This window comes from Eretmochelys imbricata, chromosome 2 (genome assembly GCF_965152235.1).
Source record: "Eretmochelys imbricata isolate rEreImb1 chromosome 2, rEreImb1.hap1, whole genome shotgun sequence".
In the NCBI taxonomy this organism is placed as follows: Eukaryota; Metazoa; Chordata; order Testudines; family Cheloniidae; genus Eretmochelys; species Eretmochelys imbricata.
Genome location: NC_135573.1, coordinates 96718674 through 96734873, shown reverse-complemented (window position 1 = coordinate 96734873; position 16200 = coordinate 96718674). Strand labels below are relative to the sequence as shown.

Here is a 16200-nt window from a genome sequence, read left to right as displayed (position 1 = left end):
AAAATAATCCTGATAAAAGTATTAAACTTAGCTTCATAAAGCCTAAGTACAATCCATAATCATCCTTGTGAAGAAATGATTGGAAGAAACACTGCGGAAAAAATACTGTTTTTAGTCCTATAAGGTTATTTCTAGGTGCAGTTATTTCTAGCTGCCGAGAGCTGCTGTACTTCTGTGTATGACAGCAAAGGTCAAAGACATGGTGTGGTGACCCCAGATAGCTGTTTGATGCAGCAAAGTCAGCGAGGTACTATCAGGTTCAAGGATAGTTAAATCATACTAAAGGTAAACATAAAAGAACCAATACGACATCTTTAGTCACATTCTGAGGCAGGAAAATTAATGCAAAGATTTGTGCATATAGCAGGGCATATAGCAGGATAGTATTTTCCATCCTGATTTTACAGAGGTGATTCTTTTACCTTTTCTTTAATTAAAATTCTTCTTTTAGGAACCTGATTGATTTTTCATTGTTCTTAAGATCCAAGGGTTTGGGTCTGTGTTCACCTGTACCAATTGGTGAGGTATGAAAAGTGAGAGATAGAGAGAATAAGTGAAAACGCACCTTCTAAGCTCAAGACATGGATATAAATCAGCTCATTTGAAAGGAGGAAATCAGGAGTGGTGCCAAAACATTGTATGTCAAGTCTCATTCTGGTTGTGGCAGGTGAACTTGTTAGAAAGACAGGACCTAAAGCCACTGCACTAAAGTGGAGGTGACTGCCTCTTTGCCTTACCATCATCACCAGGAACATCATTATGTTCTGTTCAAAAATGGTTTGACTTGGAACTAGCATTTGCTCTTGTATCCTCTATGATTTATAAAGGTCAGTTACCTTTAACTTACTATCCTTTAAGAATGTGTGTGTGAAAAGTGAAGACGTGGAAAGAAAGGGGAGAAGATTTTTCATGTACAGATACAGATTACAAGTTTTTGTTTTCTGAAGTGGAATTGTTTGCTCAGTTACTTTGGAATGGATTTTTTAAAAATCATTTTCTTTGAAGCATGGACCATGAGTCATTTCATTTGAGCATCACATATTATATGTAGCTATATATTTTCCCATTTCATAATATATGTCATAATTCATTCATCTGAGAAACCATAGACCAAGAAAACACGTTGTACATCTCTCTTCAGATCCATAGCTATGAGCAGGATTTTTAGGGAAAAGTCAGCCCTTTTAAGATATCTGAAATGTTGGTAGGTTATATAGTTTCCCATATACCTTAAGTGCAGCTGCACCAGAATTTGAGAGTACTTATTTGTCATCTTATCTAATGATTAGAGCTTTTTGCATGTGACCAAATGTGATCTCACTACATGTTCTCTCTGCCCAGTTGGACAGGTACAGCAGCTTGCTCTTTTCAGGCTGCTGGCTCAATTTGAAGAGAGAGAGAGTGTACATGTTCCACTAAAATACATACACAGAAAATCCTTCAAAATTATAGCTTAACATAGGAGAAAGCAGAAAAATGTCGGGGCAGATATAATATATTCCACCACTTTAGAGTCTTTCTGTATTTTTGCTGTATTCTACAATATTCTATTGTAACTTTGTTAGAAACTGAAATTTAGATCCTCCCGCCCCATTGTAAAGATACAGCCATAACATTGAAAAGCTTTCTCAAGCTTGCAAGGGTAGGAACTCCCCACCCCACTTTACTGTAAGAACCTTAACTTTCAATGAGAAAAATGTCATCCTAGACATAAACATCATCTAATCAGGCAGCAAAATCTGCACTGTAAGTGATACTGAAAGTCCTGTTGAGAACGAAACACAACAGGCTAATAAAAAATGGGGCAGTGAATGCCAAATAGAAAGACCCTGAGCAGCGGGCTTCACAGCTGAAGACAGACACTATGATGGGCAACCTTATCAAAACCTATATAGATAGAAAAGAAGAGCCACATAGACCAATCCTCAATTTCAATGATTCACCTCTGAATAAGGACAGTTTCCTGTGCATGACTCACTACTCAGTTTGCACCTTTTAATGCAGGTTTTCAATCACCTGAATGGAGCACAAATGGCTGTTTGCAAGCACACAAGCTGGTGGGCCCAAGTTTAGAGGTTCATCTGAAAGTGTGGGCCATGTCATTGATAGAAGTGAGTTAGGTTACATTTACATGACTGTGCTGTGGCGATTCCGTCACCAGATGCCCCAGTTGTGGCTTCTCTCTCTATTTGAACACTGAGTTGAAAATAATGTGGTGTAGTGTCTGGCTGTTGGCACTGATATGCATTGAAAAAGCAGTCTTAAAGTTTTAGGTCAGTATACATTCTGAATAATGATTAATGTTTCAGCCTTTAGTCACCTCAGAGTTTTGGGGTAATCAGGCTGGCAAATAACCAAAACAAATAGTGTGATGCATTTGAAGCTGCCTGTGATAATTTATGAATATTACGTGTTGACAGTTACTGGATGCACATATTGAATTAATTCAATAGCAGGATTGTCACGAAAAGCCCCCCAAAAGGGGAAGGCTGTCAGAAAAAACTTGAATGGCAATGAAAGAACCATTAACTTCGATGCTCTGGCTCAGGCCCCTTATGAGCCTGCCAGACATGTTTTGCCATTAGGGACTCAGTCCCTATGGGACGGAGAGAATCAATGCGTTTATCAAAACGTACAGCTGCTTCGCTGCAGCCCTTAGCGAAGACGCTACCTACGCCAAGAGGAGAGCTTCTCTCAAGAGGTGGTAGCTATGTTAGTGGGAGAAGCTCTCACATTGACATAGCACAGCCCACACCTGTCATGGAATTAGAACAGTATGACTGTGTCACTGGGGGGTGTGGATTTTCTACATGCTTGAGTAATGTAGTTATACTGACATACGTTTGTAATGAAAACCAGGGCAAAGAGACTCAGGAGGGTTTAAAGAGACACATGCCCTCAAGAGAGGAGCAACTAACAGAGACAGGCTTTTACGTCTGAGAACCCAGAGCCTACCATATGAGGAATCTGGGGAAAGTTAGACCTCCTGGGGTCCCATCAGGACACTGTTTAGACTCTAAGTCAGAGAGCCACAGATATGGACCTTTCATTGTTTTAATATTCTTTTACTTTTATGCTATGCTGTGCTCCTATGGTTAAATAAACATTTATATTTTAAGAAGAATGTTTAGGATTACTGTAAACCACTGGTCACATACTTCCAAAGAGAAGAACTCTTTAATACAACAATTTTATAATGCCCAACCAGTCTGAAATATTAGAAAAGGTAATTTTGTTTTGTTTTTCTAAGTACCCTGCTTGGAACAAACATTTCTGGGATAATTTATTTATAAATATGTCTGTACTTTTAGTGGAAATAGAACATTATATTGAATTGTCCCTTGGCAAGTTTGATGTGGAGGGTGAGTGCTACAAGTCATCTAACACAGTAAAATATCAGAGACAATCTGGAACAAAGATGATGCTTTGATGGATTTACAGAAGAAAAGTGGAGACACCAGAGTCAAAGATTGTTAAGTTGTGGGTACAGAAAGGTGGAAATACATGTTCTGAACAGAATCTGTTTGTTTAGAACTCTTCCTCCTTACATCTAACAGCATATAGTATTCAGCACACGCTGTTCACCACAAACAATGAACAAAGGAGAGGCCTACAAATCACTAACAGCTGGCACTGGTTAGGCTGGTAGCCAACTGTGACTATGGAGACCACAGTGACTACTGATTTATGCAGTCATTCCTATTTCTGCTGTTACCTTACTCCTCTATACCATCTGTCCACATTTTCTAAATCCTAAAATGTGAGTTCCTTGGAGCAGGGACTGTCTTTGTATTATTTGTTTAAACAATGCCTAGATTCTGTTTTGGCCCTTTACATGCTACTGTAGAAAATCCCATGGATAGTCAAGGACACCAAAAAATATGAGGGACATTGAGGCTTGTGTGTGTGTATGTAAGTAAAGATATGGAACAATATCTTGGATGCCTCAAGGTTCTGTGCATTAATTAATATACCCCACACAACATACATAAATAAAACATTTATTAACATTAATCTTCCACTAAAATTGACACATTGGATCAGACTAACTATCCAGTCTGATATCCTGTCTCTAACAGTGACCAGTAGCAGATGCTTCAGGGGAAGATGAAATAAACCCCTTAGTGGATAGTTGGCTATGTGTACACTGCACAATAAGTCTGGGTCTGTGGGATCCAGGCTTGCAGACTCGGGGTTTCAAGCCTGCACTTCAGTGTCCCCATTGCATTGTAAACCCGGGCCACACAAATGTGCTGGCATGTCCATACTGCACTACACAGACCCGAGTCAGATGTTCTGCTTCTTGGGCCATATCCCATTGTATCACAGTGATCCTAGTGCCCTCACCAGCTGTAGCCACTATAGGGTTTGGCTGATAGTGGATTGGGGGAGAACTTTTCTGTCCATTCTTCAGGACTTGACCAGAAGCATTTTCAGTGGTTTGAGCCTACCAACTCGTCCAGCCAAGCTATTTAGGATCTGCACACTCCCATCATGCTGCCAGCAGCCAGAGCCATCAACCTGGTGGAACAACTTCTCCAGCTCATGCTGTGAGTTCTATTTAGGGAAGCAGGCAGAGCATCTCTGGCATTTTGGCAGTGGTTTCTGATCTGCCAAAGGCACCTTCAGAACAGCATTGGCATATTGGCTGCAAGCCCCCAGTGCTGCTCACGCCTGCTGCCATAGCTGTGCATTCCCCATACATAGACTGACACTTCTGGAGCAGCACCACAAGCTCAGATTGGTGGGATCACATCATCATATGGATGTGGGATGACCAGCAGTGGCTCCAGAATTTTCACATGAAAAAGCAGACATTCCTGGAGGTTTGTGATCAGCTTGCTCCGACCCTTCATCATCAGGAAACATATATGAGGGAGGCCATGCAGGCTACTCCAGACTTCTATACATCTCTTCCTAATCAGTTTGGAGTTCGTAAGTCAACTACAGGGGTTGTTGTGGTGGCTTGTAAGTCAATCAGGACAGTGATGTATCCAAAGGTGGGGAGCATTACAAATGTTCCTGAAATAATTGCTGGGTTTGAGAGAATGGGCTTTCCAAACTGTGCCTTGGCCACTGATGGACTCTTGTGACTTCCACCAGGAGCACAAGTATATAAACTGCAAAGGCTATTACTCCATCATTATGCAGGCCTTGGTTGACGTCAGAGGCAGATTCCTGGACACTAATGTGGGATGCACTGGCAAGGTGCATGATACCAGGGTTTATTTTGGAGATTGAGACTTTACCTTGTTGGGCAAGCTGGGACATTATTCCCACTGAATGAATATAGCTGGGGCGGGGGGGAAGAAACACTTCTTTCCTGACTCCTACAGGTGACTGGCTGAATCCCCCTGAAGCGTGAGATTCTATGAACATAAGACACGAACCAGAAGGTACTCCTAGGGTTGCCCAGCCCAGGCCCACCCCACTGCAAGCAACTCCATCATACAATCCATCTTGCAAATGCACCAGGCTTTAAGATAAACTAGTTAGGTTGCTTGCTCCCACAATTCCTATTGGGTGACTGTTCCAGAACCTCAATCCTCCGATGGTTAAAATCCTTCTTGTAAATTCCAGCCTAAGTGTATTCCTGAATAGTTTATACCCATTCAGGCTACTGAATTCAATCACAAGGCAGTTATTAATAGGTGATTGCTGTTTTTATATCTTGTTTTTGGAGAAAGGATTAAAAGTCTGTTTATTATGCACGATTAAGTCAAACACATGAGCAGGACAGAGCTTATTCTAGGTTGGATTGGTTGGCAGAAACTTCAACCACATAAGTCTTGCAATTGAATATTGAGTGACAACATTGGCAGCCAATAAATTAAAATAGAGAAACATTACACAATCAGAACACACTCACTGGCTGGACATACCCTTAGGCAGGGCACTTTTACCAAAGACTAAGAGCTAATTATTCTTCCTTTGCTGCCACACTGCATCTTTTTTGAATTGTAAGAAATGCCATTTTTGTTCCTACTATCATTGTAAAATTTTATAATTGTATTTACTGACAAAGCCTGAAGAAAAATATGCAACATTTCTTATTAACTATTTCCTCCACAAACTTTTTATTTTTAAGCTCTTAAAAGAATACTGTCAAAACTTGAAAATACTGTTTTAAGAAAGTGGGAGAAGAGACCTGAGCTGAATTTGAAACATTGTAAAAAAAGTTCCAATTAGTGGTTTTAAACCACTTGGCCAAAATGATTCTCACTTGAGGTATTTGGAAAAAAAAATGCCCTACCATCACATGCAAAAAGAATTTGTGGTGTTTCCCCCACCGTTACTGTATGGGTTACCTGACTGTGACATCTCAATGAAACTCCAAAACTTGCCTGTAGAAGAATGACATAAAAATAAAAGATATCTGTCAAACACTGAACTTTCTGCTTCACATAACTCTGGCATCTGTGTATTTTCTCTTGAGAAAATTAATACATCAACCTGGGGTCAAGTAAAAGGAGAGAAATTACAGAGAAATGTGGCTCAACACTTATTCTGAACTTAACACTCTTCATGGTTCAGTAACCCTTGAACTTAAAGTTTTCTCAGCTGTGGAAATGGATTCAAGGCCTGATGAGTGTTTAAGAAAAACACATTTAATTACAGTTTTTTTTCAGACAAAGAGAAGTGAAAGAACAGTTTTGTGTGGCCACTGCAGAGGAACTAAATGAATGTGGTCTTCATGGTTGAGGAGGTGAGGGAGATTCCCTAACCTGAGACATTCTTTTTAGGTGACAAACCTGAGGAACTGTCCCAGATTGAAGTATCATTAGAGGAGATTTTGGAACAAATTGATGAATTAAACAGTAATAAGTCACCAGGACCAGATGGTATTCACCCAAGAGTTCTGAAGGAGCTCAAACGTGAAATTGCAGAACTACTAACTATGGTATAATTTAAATCAGCTTCTGTACCAGATGACTGGAGGCTAATGTGATGCCAATTTTTAGAAAAGACTCCAGAGGTGATCCCAACAAATACAGGCCAGATAGCCAAACTTCAGTGCCAGGCAAATGGGTTGAAACTACAGTAACAAACAGAATTATCAGACACATAGATGAACACCATTTGTTGGGAAACGGTCAACGTGGTTTTTGTAAAGGGGAATCATGCTTCATCAATCTACTAGAATTCTTTGAGGGGGTCAACAAGCATGTGGACAAGGGTGATCCAGCGGATATAGTGTACTTAGATTTTCAGAAAGCCTTTGACAAGGTCCCTCACCAAAGGGTTTTAAGCAAAGTAAGCTGTCATAGGACAAGAGGGAAAGTCCTCTCATGGGTCAGTAACTGGTTAAAAGATAGGAGACAAAGGAATAAATGGTCAGTTTTCAGAATGGTGAGTGGTGGTGTCCCCCACGGGTCTGTACTGGGACTAATGCTGTTCAACATATTCATAACTGAACTGGAAAAAGGGGTAGACAATGAGGTGGCAAAATATGCAGATGATATAAAACTACTGAAGATAGTTAAGTCCAAAGCAGACTGCAAAGAGTTACAAAGGGATCTCATAAAACTGGGGGACAGGGCTGTGACGGGTTCAGTCACAGAGACCCCCTTGGGACTGTGCCCTGACGTGCTGAGACTAAGCTCTTTTTCTCTGCCAGTTTGGGCCTCCAGAACCCTGTCTTGTTGAGCCAGATACGCTAATCTGCTGCAACACAGGATCTGACCCACGCTCCCAAAGCTGCAGACTTAACTGAAAACAGCTTAGCAAGTGCTCCTGTCTCTAGCACCCAGACAGCCAGCGCCCAATGGGATCTAAACCCAAATAAATCTGTTTTACTCTGTATAAAGCTTATACACGGTAAACTCATAAATTGTCCTCCCTCTATAACACTGATAGAGAGATATGCACAGCTGTTTGCTCCCCCAGGTATTAATTACTTACTCTGAGTTAAGTAATAAGCAAAAAGTGATTTTATGAAGTATAAAAAGTAAGATTTAAATGGTTCCAAGTAATAACAGACAGAACAAAGAAAGTTACCAAGCAAAATAAAACAAAACATGCAAGTCTAAGCCTAATACAGTAGGAAACTGAATACAGATAAATCTCACCCGCAGAGATGTCTCAATATGCTTCTTTCACAGACTAGACTCCTTCCTAGTGTGGGTCCAGCAATCACTCACACCCCCATAGTTACTGTCCTTTGTTCCAGTTTCTTTCAGGCATCTCTTTGGGGTGGAGAGGCCATCTCTTGAGCCAGCTGAAGACAAAATGGAGAGGCTTGCAGGGCTTTTTATATTATCTCTCTTGTGGGTGGAAACCCCTTTATTCTTCTGTGGAAAGTCACAGCAACAAGATGGAGTTTGTAGCCACCTGGGCAAGTCACATGTCCATGAATGATTCAGCTTTTTGCAGGCCAATGCCATTGTTTACATTACATAGTTTGAACATTCCCAGGAAAGCTCAGATGTGGATTGGCATCTCCCAAAGTCCGTTGTCCATTGGTGTTTCTTGATTGGGCACTTACTGAGAATAGTCCTTTCTCAAGAAGCTGACCAAATGCTTCACTGAGGCTACTTGGAATCAAAAACATTGAGATACAAGTACAAAGCCAATATTCATAACTTCAAACACAAAAATGATACACACATTCAGCCAGCATAATCATATCCAGCAAATTACAACCTTTCTATAGACACCTTACTTGACTTCCTTTGTACAAGATTTGGTGAAACTATAGGACCTTGGTTGCAACAATGATCTATACGGTCACAGTCAGGGCTGACTCTAGGCAAAACAAGCAGATGCTTGGGGCAGCACATTTCTGGGGGAGCAAACATTCCGGTACTGGCCATGCCACCCCTAGAAATGTGTCCCCTCTGCCCCAGCTCACCTTCGCTCCACCACCACCCCTTCCCCTGGGTGTGCTGCTGATCGGCTTTTCCCCCCTCCCTCCGAGGCTTGCCATGCACGAAACAGCTGTTTGGCATGGCAAGCCTTGGAGGGAGGGAGGAGAAGCCGATCAGCAGCGCACCCAGGGGAAGAGGTGGTGATGGAGCGAAGGTGAGCTGGGGCAGGGAGCGGTTCTGCTACGCCCCGTTACTTCCTGTGCTCCGCCCCACCCTTGCTCATCTCCGCTACGCCTGCTCCCCTGAACATGCTGCCTCTCCTTCACCTGAGAGAGAGGGGGGAGAAGCGGAGCAGTGGCATGTTCAGGGGAACAGGAGGAGCGGAGGTGAGCTAGGGCGGGAGGTTGCGGGGGGGGGGAGCTGCAGGAAGCAATGAGGGGGGGAAAATGTGGCATGCCTGGGGGAGGAGGCAGGGCCGGGGATTTGGGGAAGAGGCTGGGAAGGGGCGGAATTGAGCCAGGGGAAGGGGGGGCATGAAACAAAACGGGGGCACCCAAAAATTTTTTTGCTTGGGGCGGCAAAAATCCTAGAGCCAGCCCTGGCCACAGTTCATGTCAATAACATCACAAGGGCAACAAAATGGCAGATGAAATTCAATGTTCAAAAATGCAAAGTAATGCACATTGGAAAACAAAATCCTGACTATACATATAAAATGATGGGGGTCTAAATCAGCTGTTACCACTCAAGAGAGAGATCTTGGAGTCATTGTGGATAGTTCTCAGAAAACATCCACTCAATGTGTACTGGCAGTCAATAATGATATGATAAAGGTCTATAAAATCATGACATGTGGAGAAAGTAAATAAGGAAGTGTTATTTACTCCTTCTCATAACACAAGAATTAGGAGTCATCAAATGAAAATTAATAGGCAGCAGGTTTAAAAGAAACAAAAGGAAGTATTTCTTCACACAATGCACAGTCAACCTGTGGAACTCTTGCCAGAGGATGTTGTGAAGGCCAACACTATAACAGGGTTAAAAAAATAACTGGTAAGTTCATGGAGGATAGGTCCATCAATGACTATTAGCCAGAATGGGCAGGGACGGTGTCCCTAGCTTGTTTGCCAGAAGCAGGGAATGGGAGACAGGGGGTAGATCACTTGATGATTGCCTGTTTTGTTCATTCCCTCTGAAGTACCTGGCATTAGCCACTGTTGGAAGACAGGATACTGGGCTAGATGGACCTTTGGTCTGACCCAGCATGGCTGTTCTTATATTTATGTCTGAGTAGATTGACTATACTTGGACATACTTAGATATCCTTCAAATACCAACATCTGAAACTCTACCAAGTAGAAAGAAAAGCATTTCAGGGAAGCACATGTGTCATGGTTATGGAGCTAGTGGTACTTGAGTCATCTTGATTCTTTCTAATTGCACCCGCTCAGGAGTTAGGCCTCTTCTTCCCTGGGATGCATCTCTTACTCCTATGATTCTCCCACTCTTAGACCAGAACTTGGGGCGACAGAACCCTGTGTACCAGCTAAAATTTCTGTGCATGTCCAACTGGGTTTGGCACCTCTAAGTGTTTCATTCGATAGCTTGTGACCAGTGGTTAATATAGGTGACCAAACAGCTTTCCTAGAACAAAGCTGTGACAACCTGCCACCCCCATATTCATCTTTGTCATGTAATTAGGATATGTTTTGTACCAAGTATGCCTTGTGACTTTCATTCTAAAAGTCTTGATTTGCTCGACATTAATATCTTATTGGATTGTATGTGCTATCGTCGTATGTGAAGTTATGAAGTTTGGCTATGTATGTGTTACTCAAGCATATTGTGAGGTTAAAAACACCCACAAGCAGCCATTCAGGTACAACAGTAAAAAGGACAAACAATGTTAGTAGCTTATTGAGGAAATGCACACGAGCACAAGAATTACCTCAGGAACTGCATACAATAGAAACTTCTCAGAGATAGCACTACACAATGGGAACTGTTTGACCCAGGTCACAGCAAAAGAGCTTTCCAGCAAGTGGGAAGAAGATATGAAAGCGGGAAATGACATCATGATTGTACCTTACTCTCCCTACAACAACACCTAAGAACACCTGAGGAATAAAGATTGAACTGGGGGAAGTGATGATCTCAGGCTAAAGGGATTTCTACCCTGTGTATGAAAACCTGGAAAGAAAAGGCAGATTGTGCCTTAAGAATCTGCCAGCCTGTTTATCACTCAGGGTGAGAATGTGCTAATTCATAATCTACCTAGCTAGTATGTTAAGCTCATTTTGTGTTTTTGTTTATTTACTAGATAATCTGCTTTGATCTGTTTGCTTTCACTTACAATCACTTAAAATCTACCTTTTTATAATTAATAAACTTATTTTATGCTTTAATCCAAACTGGTGTGCCTTTGACTAAGATGTCTGGGGAAAATTTCAGCTTGGTTACCACAAGTGTGTATGGTTCTCTTCACATTGAGGGAGAGGCGGACAGGGTATTAAATCCATATACTGGCCAGATTTGATCATAAAAGAAAAGGTTTTTAATACAGTAACAATCTTCATTTATAGCTATCTTCCGTAAGTCTTACCAGTTTAGGGTTGCTAATTCTGACTGAAGCTATTCCGGGAGATTCCCCCCCACCACAACCTGACATAATGTCATTTTCTTAAAATAGCCTATTAAAATCTCCTGGATTGCTTTCAATAGTCACCGGGAGACTGATGCCGATACTGTACTTCATACTTAGTGCTGTGGCGCACACAGAGATTATTATAATGTGTATTTTGATGCCTCAGATGAAAACACTACTACCGTGAACATCCTTTTACAGCATGGCTCAACTCTTCACTTTTAATAAGAGACCATATATCAGTATTTTGCTGCATTAGGAGATGAACAGATCAAAGAACCAGGCAATAATAATGTTCAGAGAGACGCTGGAGGGAGAACCATAGAATAAAGCCATGGACAGGTTTTAAAAAGTGCATCAATGTTGCATTTCATAGGCTTATGACATTAAAGGCACTACTTTTTCTGTAGTCATATATTTTACCTCCCTATCTTCTGAGCCAGAGCAAATTCACATATAAGGAACTCTGACAGAACCAAGGGAGGGATCAGATCATAGAAAATGAAGCGTAGATTGAGATTTAAGATTACTTTTATTCTGATGTGGAACGAAAACAAGACCTCTTCAATTTTTTCACGACAAAAATAAGACGGAGACAGGCACAGACCAACCCCAGAGTAGCACATAGTCCAGTGATTAGGGCACCCACCTGGGATGTGGAAGACCCAGGTTCAGGTCCCTGCTACAAATAAGCCAGAGCAGGGATTAGAATCTGGGTTTCTTACATCCGAGGGGAGGGCCCCAAACACTAGAAAATTATGTATTCTGGGCTAGGTCTCCCTCTCTCTCTAATTCCATCCTGGACCCAAATAACTTTCCTGACAAAATTTTTGTTGAAACCAATATGTTTTAGCAAAACATTTCAGTTTCCACAAAACAACATTTTCAATAGAAAAATATTTCATTACTTTTTTTTGATCATTTCTAGTTACAGGACTTGTCTCTTATTTAAAAGCCCAATTTAATTCTCTTTCTAGTGACTTTAATTAGAGCTATATTAGATTTTAGCAGAGAGATTTCTTGTCCTCAGTGATGCAACTCATGAAACATGCATTGGGCTGTATTGTGCAATGCCAGATAAACGAAGTTATGCTGTATGGTTAACCTGAGCCCAGTGAATGTAGCCTTCTCCCCATTGACATTTTTTGTCCCCATTTTTGTTTGTTAATTAAACACGATTTGAATGGACAAAAAAGGAAGACTGCTGAAAATGCTACAGTGCTACAGGCATCAAATAACTACGGATGTTTACCTTGTGTTTTCAGACTTTTCTTACCCTTTCAGCCTTTGGTAATCTTACAATATAACTACTTTAAAATCTGCCATCTGTTAAGTGGTTTCTGTAACCAATCACACCCAAGAATGCACTTGCTACTCTGTCTATTAGCTTTGGAGTAGAACAGTTTCTCTATAAACCTACATCAGAATCATTTCACACTAATTAGTCTGTTGGAAGTATAACCGAACCACAGGTCAGCCATTGTAGTTTTTCCATCAATTTTGTTGGAATAATCCTATTAAGTTTCTTAATGGTGAAGATGTGAAGGAAAGGAAATAGCACCCTAAAAAAACCTCTATAAAAATGAATCCTGATGCACACAGCTATAAGGACATGACTATCATCAAAAAGAAATTGTAAAAAAGATTTAGGGCTTGTCTACATGGCATGGCAACGTGCATTAGACAAACCCTACACCTTTTGGCCAGTGATGTTTTTTCTTTTCATATAACAGGAAGAAAACACCTTGACATTCACCAGATTTTAATTTTTCTGCATCATGCACACACATATCCTGCTAGCTTTCATGAGCATAGTCACATCTCTAATACTCAAATCTGATAACACAGTTCCCATTATTTGAAAGACTGCCCCAGCAATGGTACAAATGGAAATAAGCTGGATAGAAACAAAAGGGCAGCATTCATACTTTTTTAGTGCTTTTAAATGTTTAGCATGATGCAATCCTTTTGAATATGAAGCAGTTTGAAAAGTAATATACAAAACGGGAGGTAGCATTTACTCTTTCTTGTTCACCCAAAAAAATGGAATACCCTAACTTAGAGCATCTGCCTCTCAAGAATCACTCTCTCCCCCCACATGTCAGTGGATCCTCCCTCCAATAGTATAATGCTATCTTCAAAATCAAGGCATAGGTAGGTAACTGTTAGTAACTATTAGCCAGAATTTCCATGGTAACAATATTTCCTCCCAGTAATTGAACAATGGAGTGATTTGCATTTTCTTCCCACTTGCCACAGTTCCTTAACTCTTACCTTCCAGACTCAAATGTGAACCATGTTGAGTCACGCCCATATCTCCTCAAAGAACTCAGAGGCCACATGACCAGCTTGACCTTGGCATTATGGATATCCCAGAGATAGATGTTTTCATGTGTGATCTGCATTGTACATTCCCCATAGATATCTAAATTTGGTGTAGGCATAAGATATACGTTGAATCGCTCTAGGAAGGAAAAAAGCAAAATGAGAGGGAAATCTGGTGAAAATGAGAGTTAATTTGAAAAATTAACAGAATACCAACTTGCCTGGCTACAGAAATTTTAGATATCATGAGCCAGATCCTGATTTAAATGAAGTCAATGAAGCCATAACATTTACATAAGTGAAGGATCTGGCTCCAGGCATTTTACATATGGTACTACTACAAACAGAGCTCACTGAGATCTGAACAGCATTACAAATGACTTTCCAAGATATACTGAAGAACTTTAACCTTGTGAGAGATCATTTCCCTCAGTAATGTGTGTGCAAACCGTGACCTTCCAATTTTGGAGGGCATCTCTAGCTAACTTCTTAATAGATGGAGGAGAATCACAGTGACCTAACAACTTTGAAGGATCCTTTACAATATGGGGTATCAACATTTCAAGGCATAGAACAACAGGAGTACTGGCAAAAATATCTGTGCAACTGTTACACATAAAAAAATTGTTTTTTGTATGAAGACCCCCAATTGTTTGTGCATACCTGTTAACTGCACATAAAAGTCTGATTAGATCGACAATTTTTTTTAATTTGTGTGCTCAGATGCCTATTTGCCAAATAAGGGGCAATTCATAGACATGCATGTTTGACTACCCACCTCTTGTATAACCACAGTAAAATGTAGTTCTATACAGTATATTGTGAAGGCACTTTCGAAGTTGTTACTAGATATACTGTCATTTCATAGTACAAACCTTTTAATACATTAGGTAGAAGGTCAAAGAGAAGACAACACTTTTAAAAAGTGCCTCAACAATGTAGTAGAGTAGGAAAGCTTTGAAAAATTATTAGACTATATAAGGCATCATTTACTCACATGGATGGAAAAAGCCCATGATGCTAGTCAGGGAATTTTAAATCAAATTGTAGTTTGTTGCCACCTATATTATATATGTGCACACACACACACACAAACAGAATAACAGTCAAAATTTAAGGTGCAAATATTGGAAATGCTGGGTTATATTTTAATTCTCAAGGCACAATGGCATGATCCAGGGCAGAATGTCAGCCTCAGTTTGTAGATTTGTTTCTGAATTTCCTAGCACTTGTGGAACTAGGTCATACACTTACACTTTTGTGTTGCTGCTTTTAAGGGTGCTAAAAAGACCAAACCTATGAATAAAATAACAATTCAAGACAGGGCATCAGAAATATTCACTCTATAAATGAGCGGTTGGAAACATACACATATGTATAAGGGCCAATTAGGAAAAGTGCCTTCAAAAATTAATAAAGGAGCAAGGGTTTGGTGCAGAACATTTTTTTTAAAAAAATCCAATCTTGGGCAGACATTCATTGGGAGGGTCCTCATACAAATGTGAAAGGAATTAAAACTCATTTAAGGATGGTATGTAAAGAGAGTAACTAAATATATCAGTCAAAAGAGACCTAAGTTATGTGTATATGCCAACAGACCGGACTGTATTTTCAATGTTTGTTAAATATACTTTTTGATAGATCAGTGGAGGAAGAAGTTGTAAATGAGCATCCAGAAAAATGCAAAAGTGTAGGGGCAGAAATGAACACAAGTTGGTTAAGGAATTAAAGTGAACAATCACATGTACAGTAAGATTTGCAACCCTGTGTGGCTATAAGTAAACTTGTCATCCCCAACGATAGTCTGTCTCAGTCCATTTAATCTTGACTCATTAATGCCTTCCCAGTTGATTCACTCAATCTGCTGGCCATTCAACCTCTTCTCTTAAATTCTATTTCTCATGAATCATACTAATGGGTGTTAGCCCTGTAAATTGTATTCTATGACTAAAGTCCCATGTGTGAAATCCACCCCCACTCCAATGTTTAGTAACAGTCCTTTAACAGATAGCACAAATAGCTTAGCAGATGCAGTTAAAATCACTGCAAACAATTTCCCTTACTGGTCACAGAGATTTCTTCATTAGAGATCTAATCCAATGCCACTGAAATAAACGAAAAGTCTTCCACTGACTTCAGTTGGCTTTGGATAAAAAGCCCTTAGACACTGACTACTGAGTGAAGAATCTAGAGAACATCATGATAGCTTACTTACTCTTTGTATTAGAATTTTACTTGGACAAACTGTTCAGTGATTAGATACTACAATGATGGGCATTATGCAAAACCCAAAGATAGAGGAGGGAAGGAAAACTGTGAAAGTGAGATAATAGAAATGATTGACAGATGGGCTAACAAAAATGATTGTGGACACAGATTTCTAGCCAGTCTCATGACTTCTACTTCATAATAGACACTGTTATG

At 40.3% G+C, this 16200-nt stretch overlaps 1 protein-coding gene across 2 annotated transcripts in view; it reads right to left on the bottom strand.

The window, feature by feature from the left end:
* The window catches only part of DOK6 (docking protein 6), a 429579-nt gene that overhangs the window by 129691 nt on the left and 283688 nt on the right, over positions 1-16200 (bottom strand). For both annotated transcript variants that reach the window (XM_077809077.1, XM_077809078.1), the window contains exon 5: positions 13726-13915. In XM_077809077.1, coding sequence (XP_077665203.1) covers positions 13726-13915 — 190 coding nt within the window. The remainder of the gene's footprint in view (positions 1-13725; positions 13916-16200) is intronic.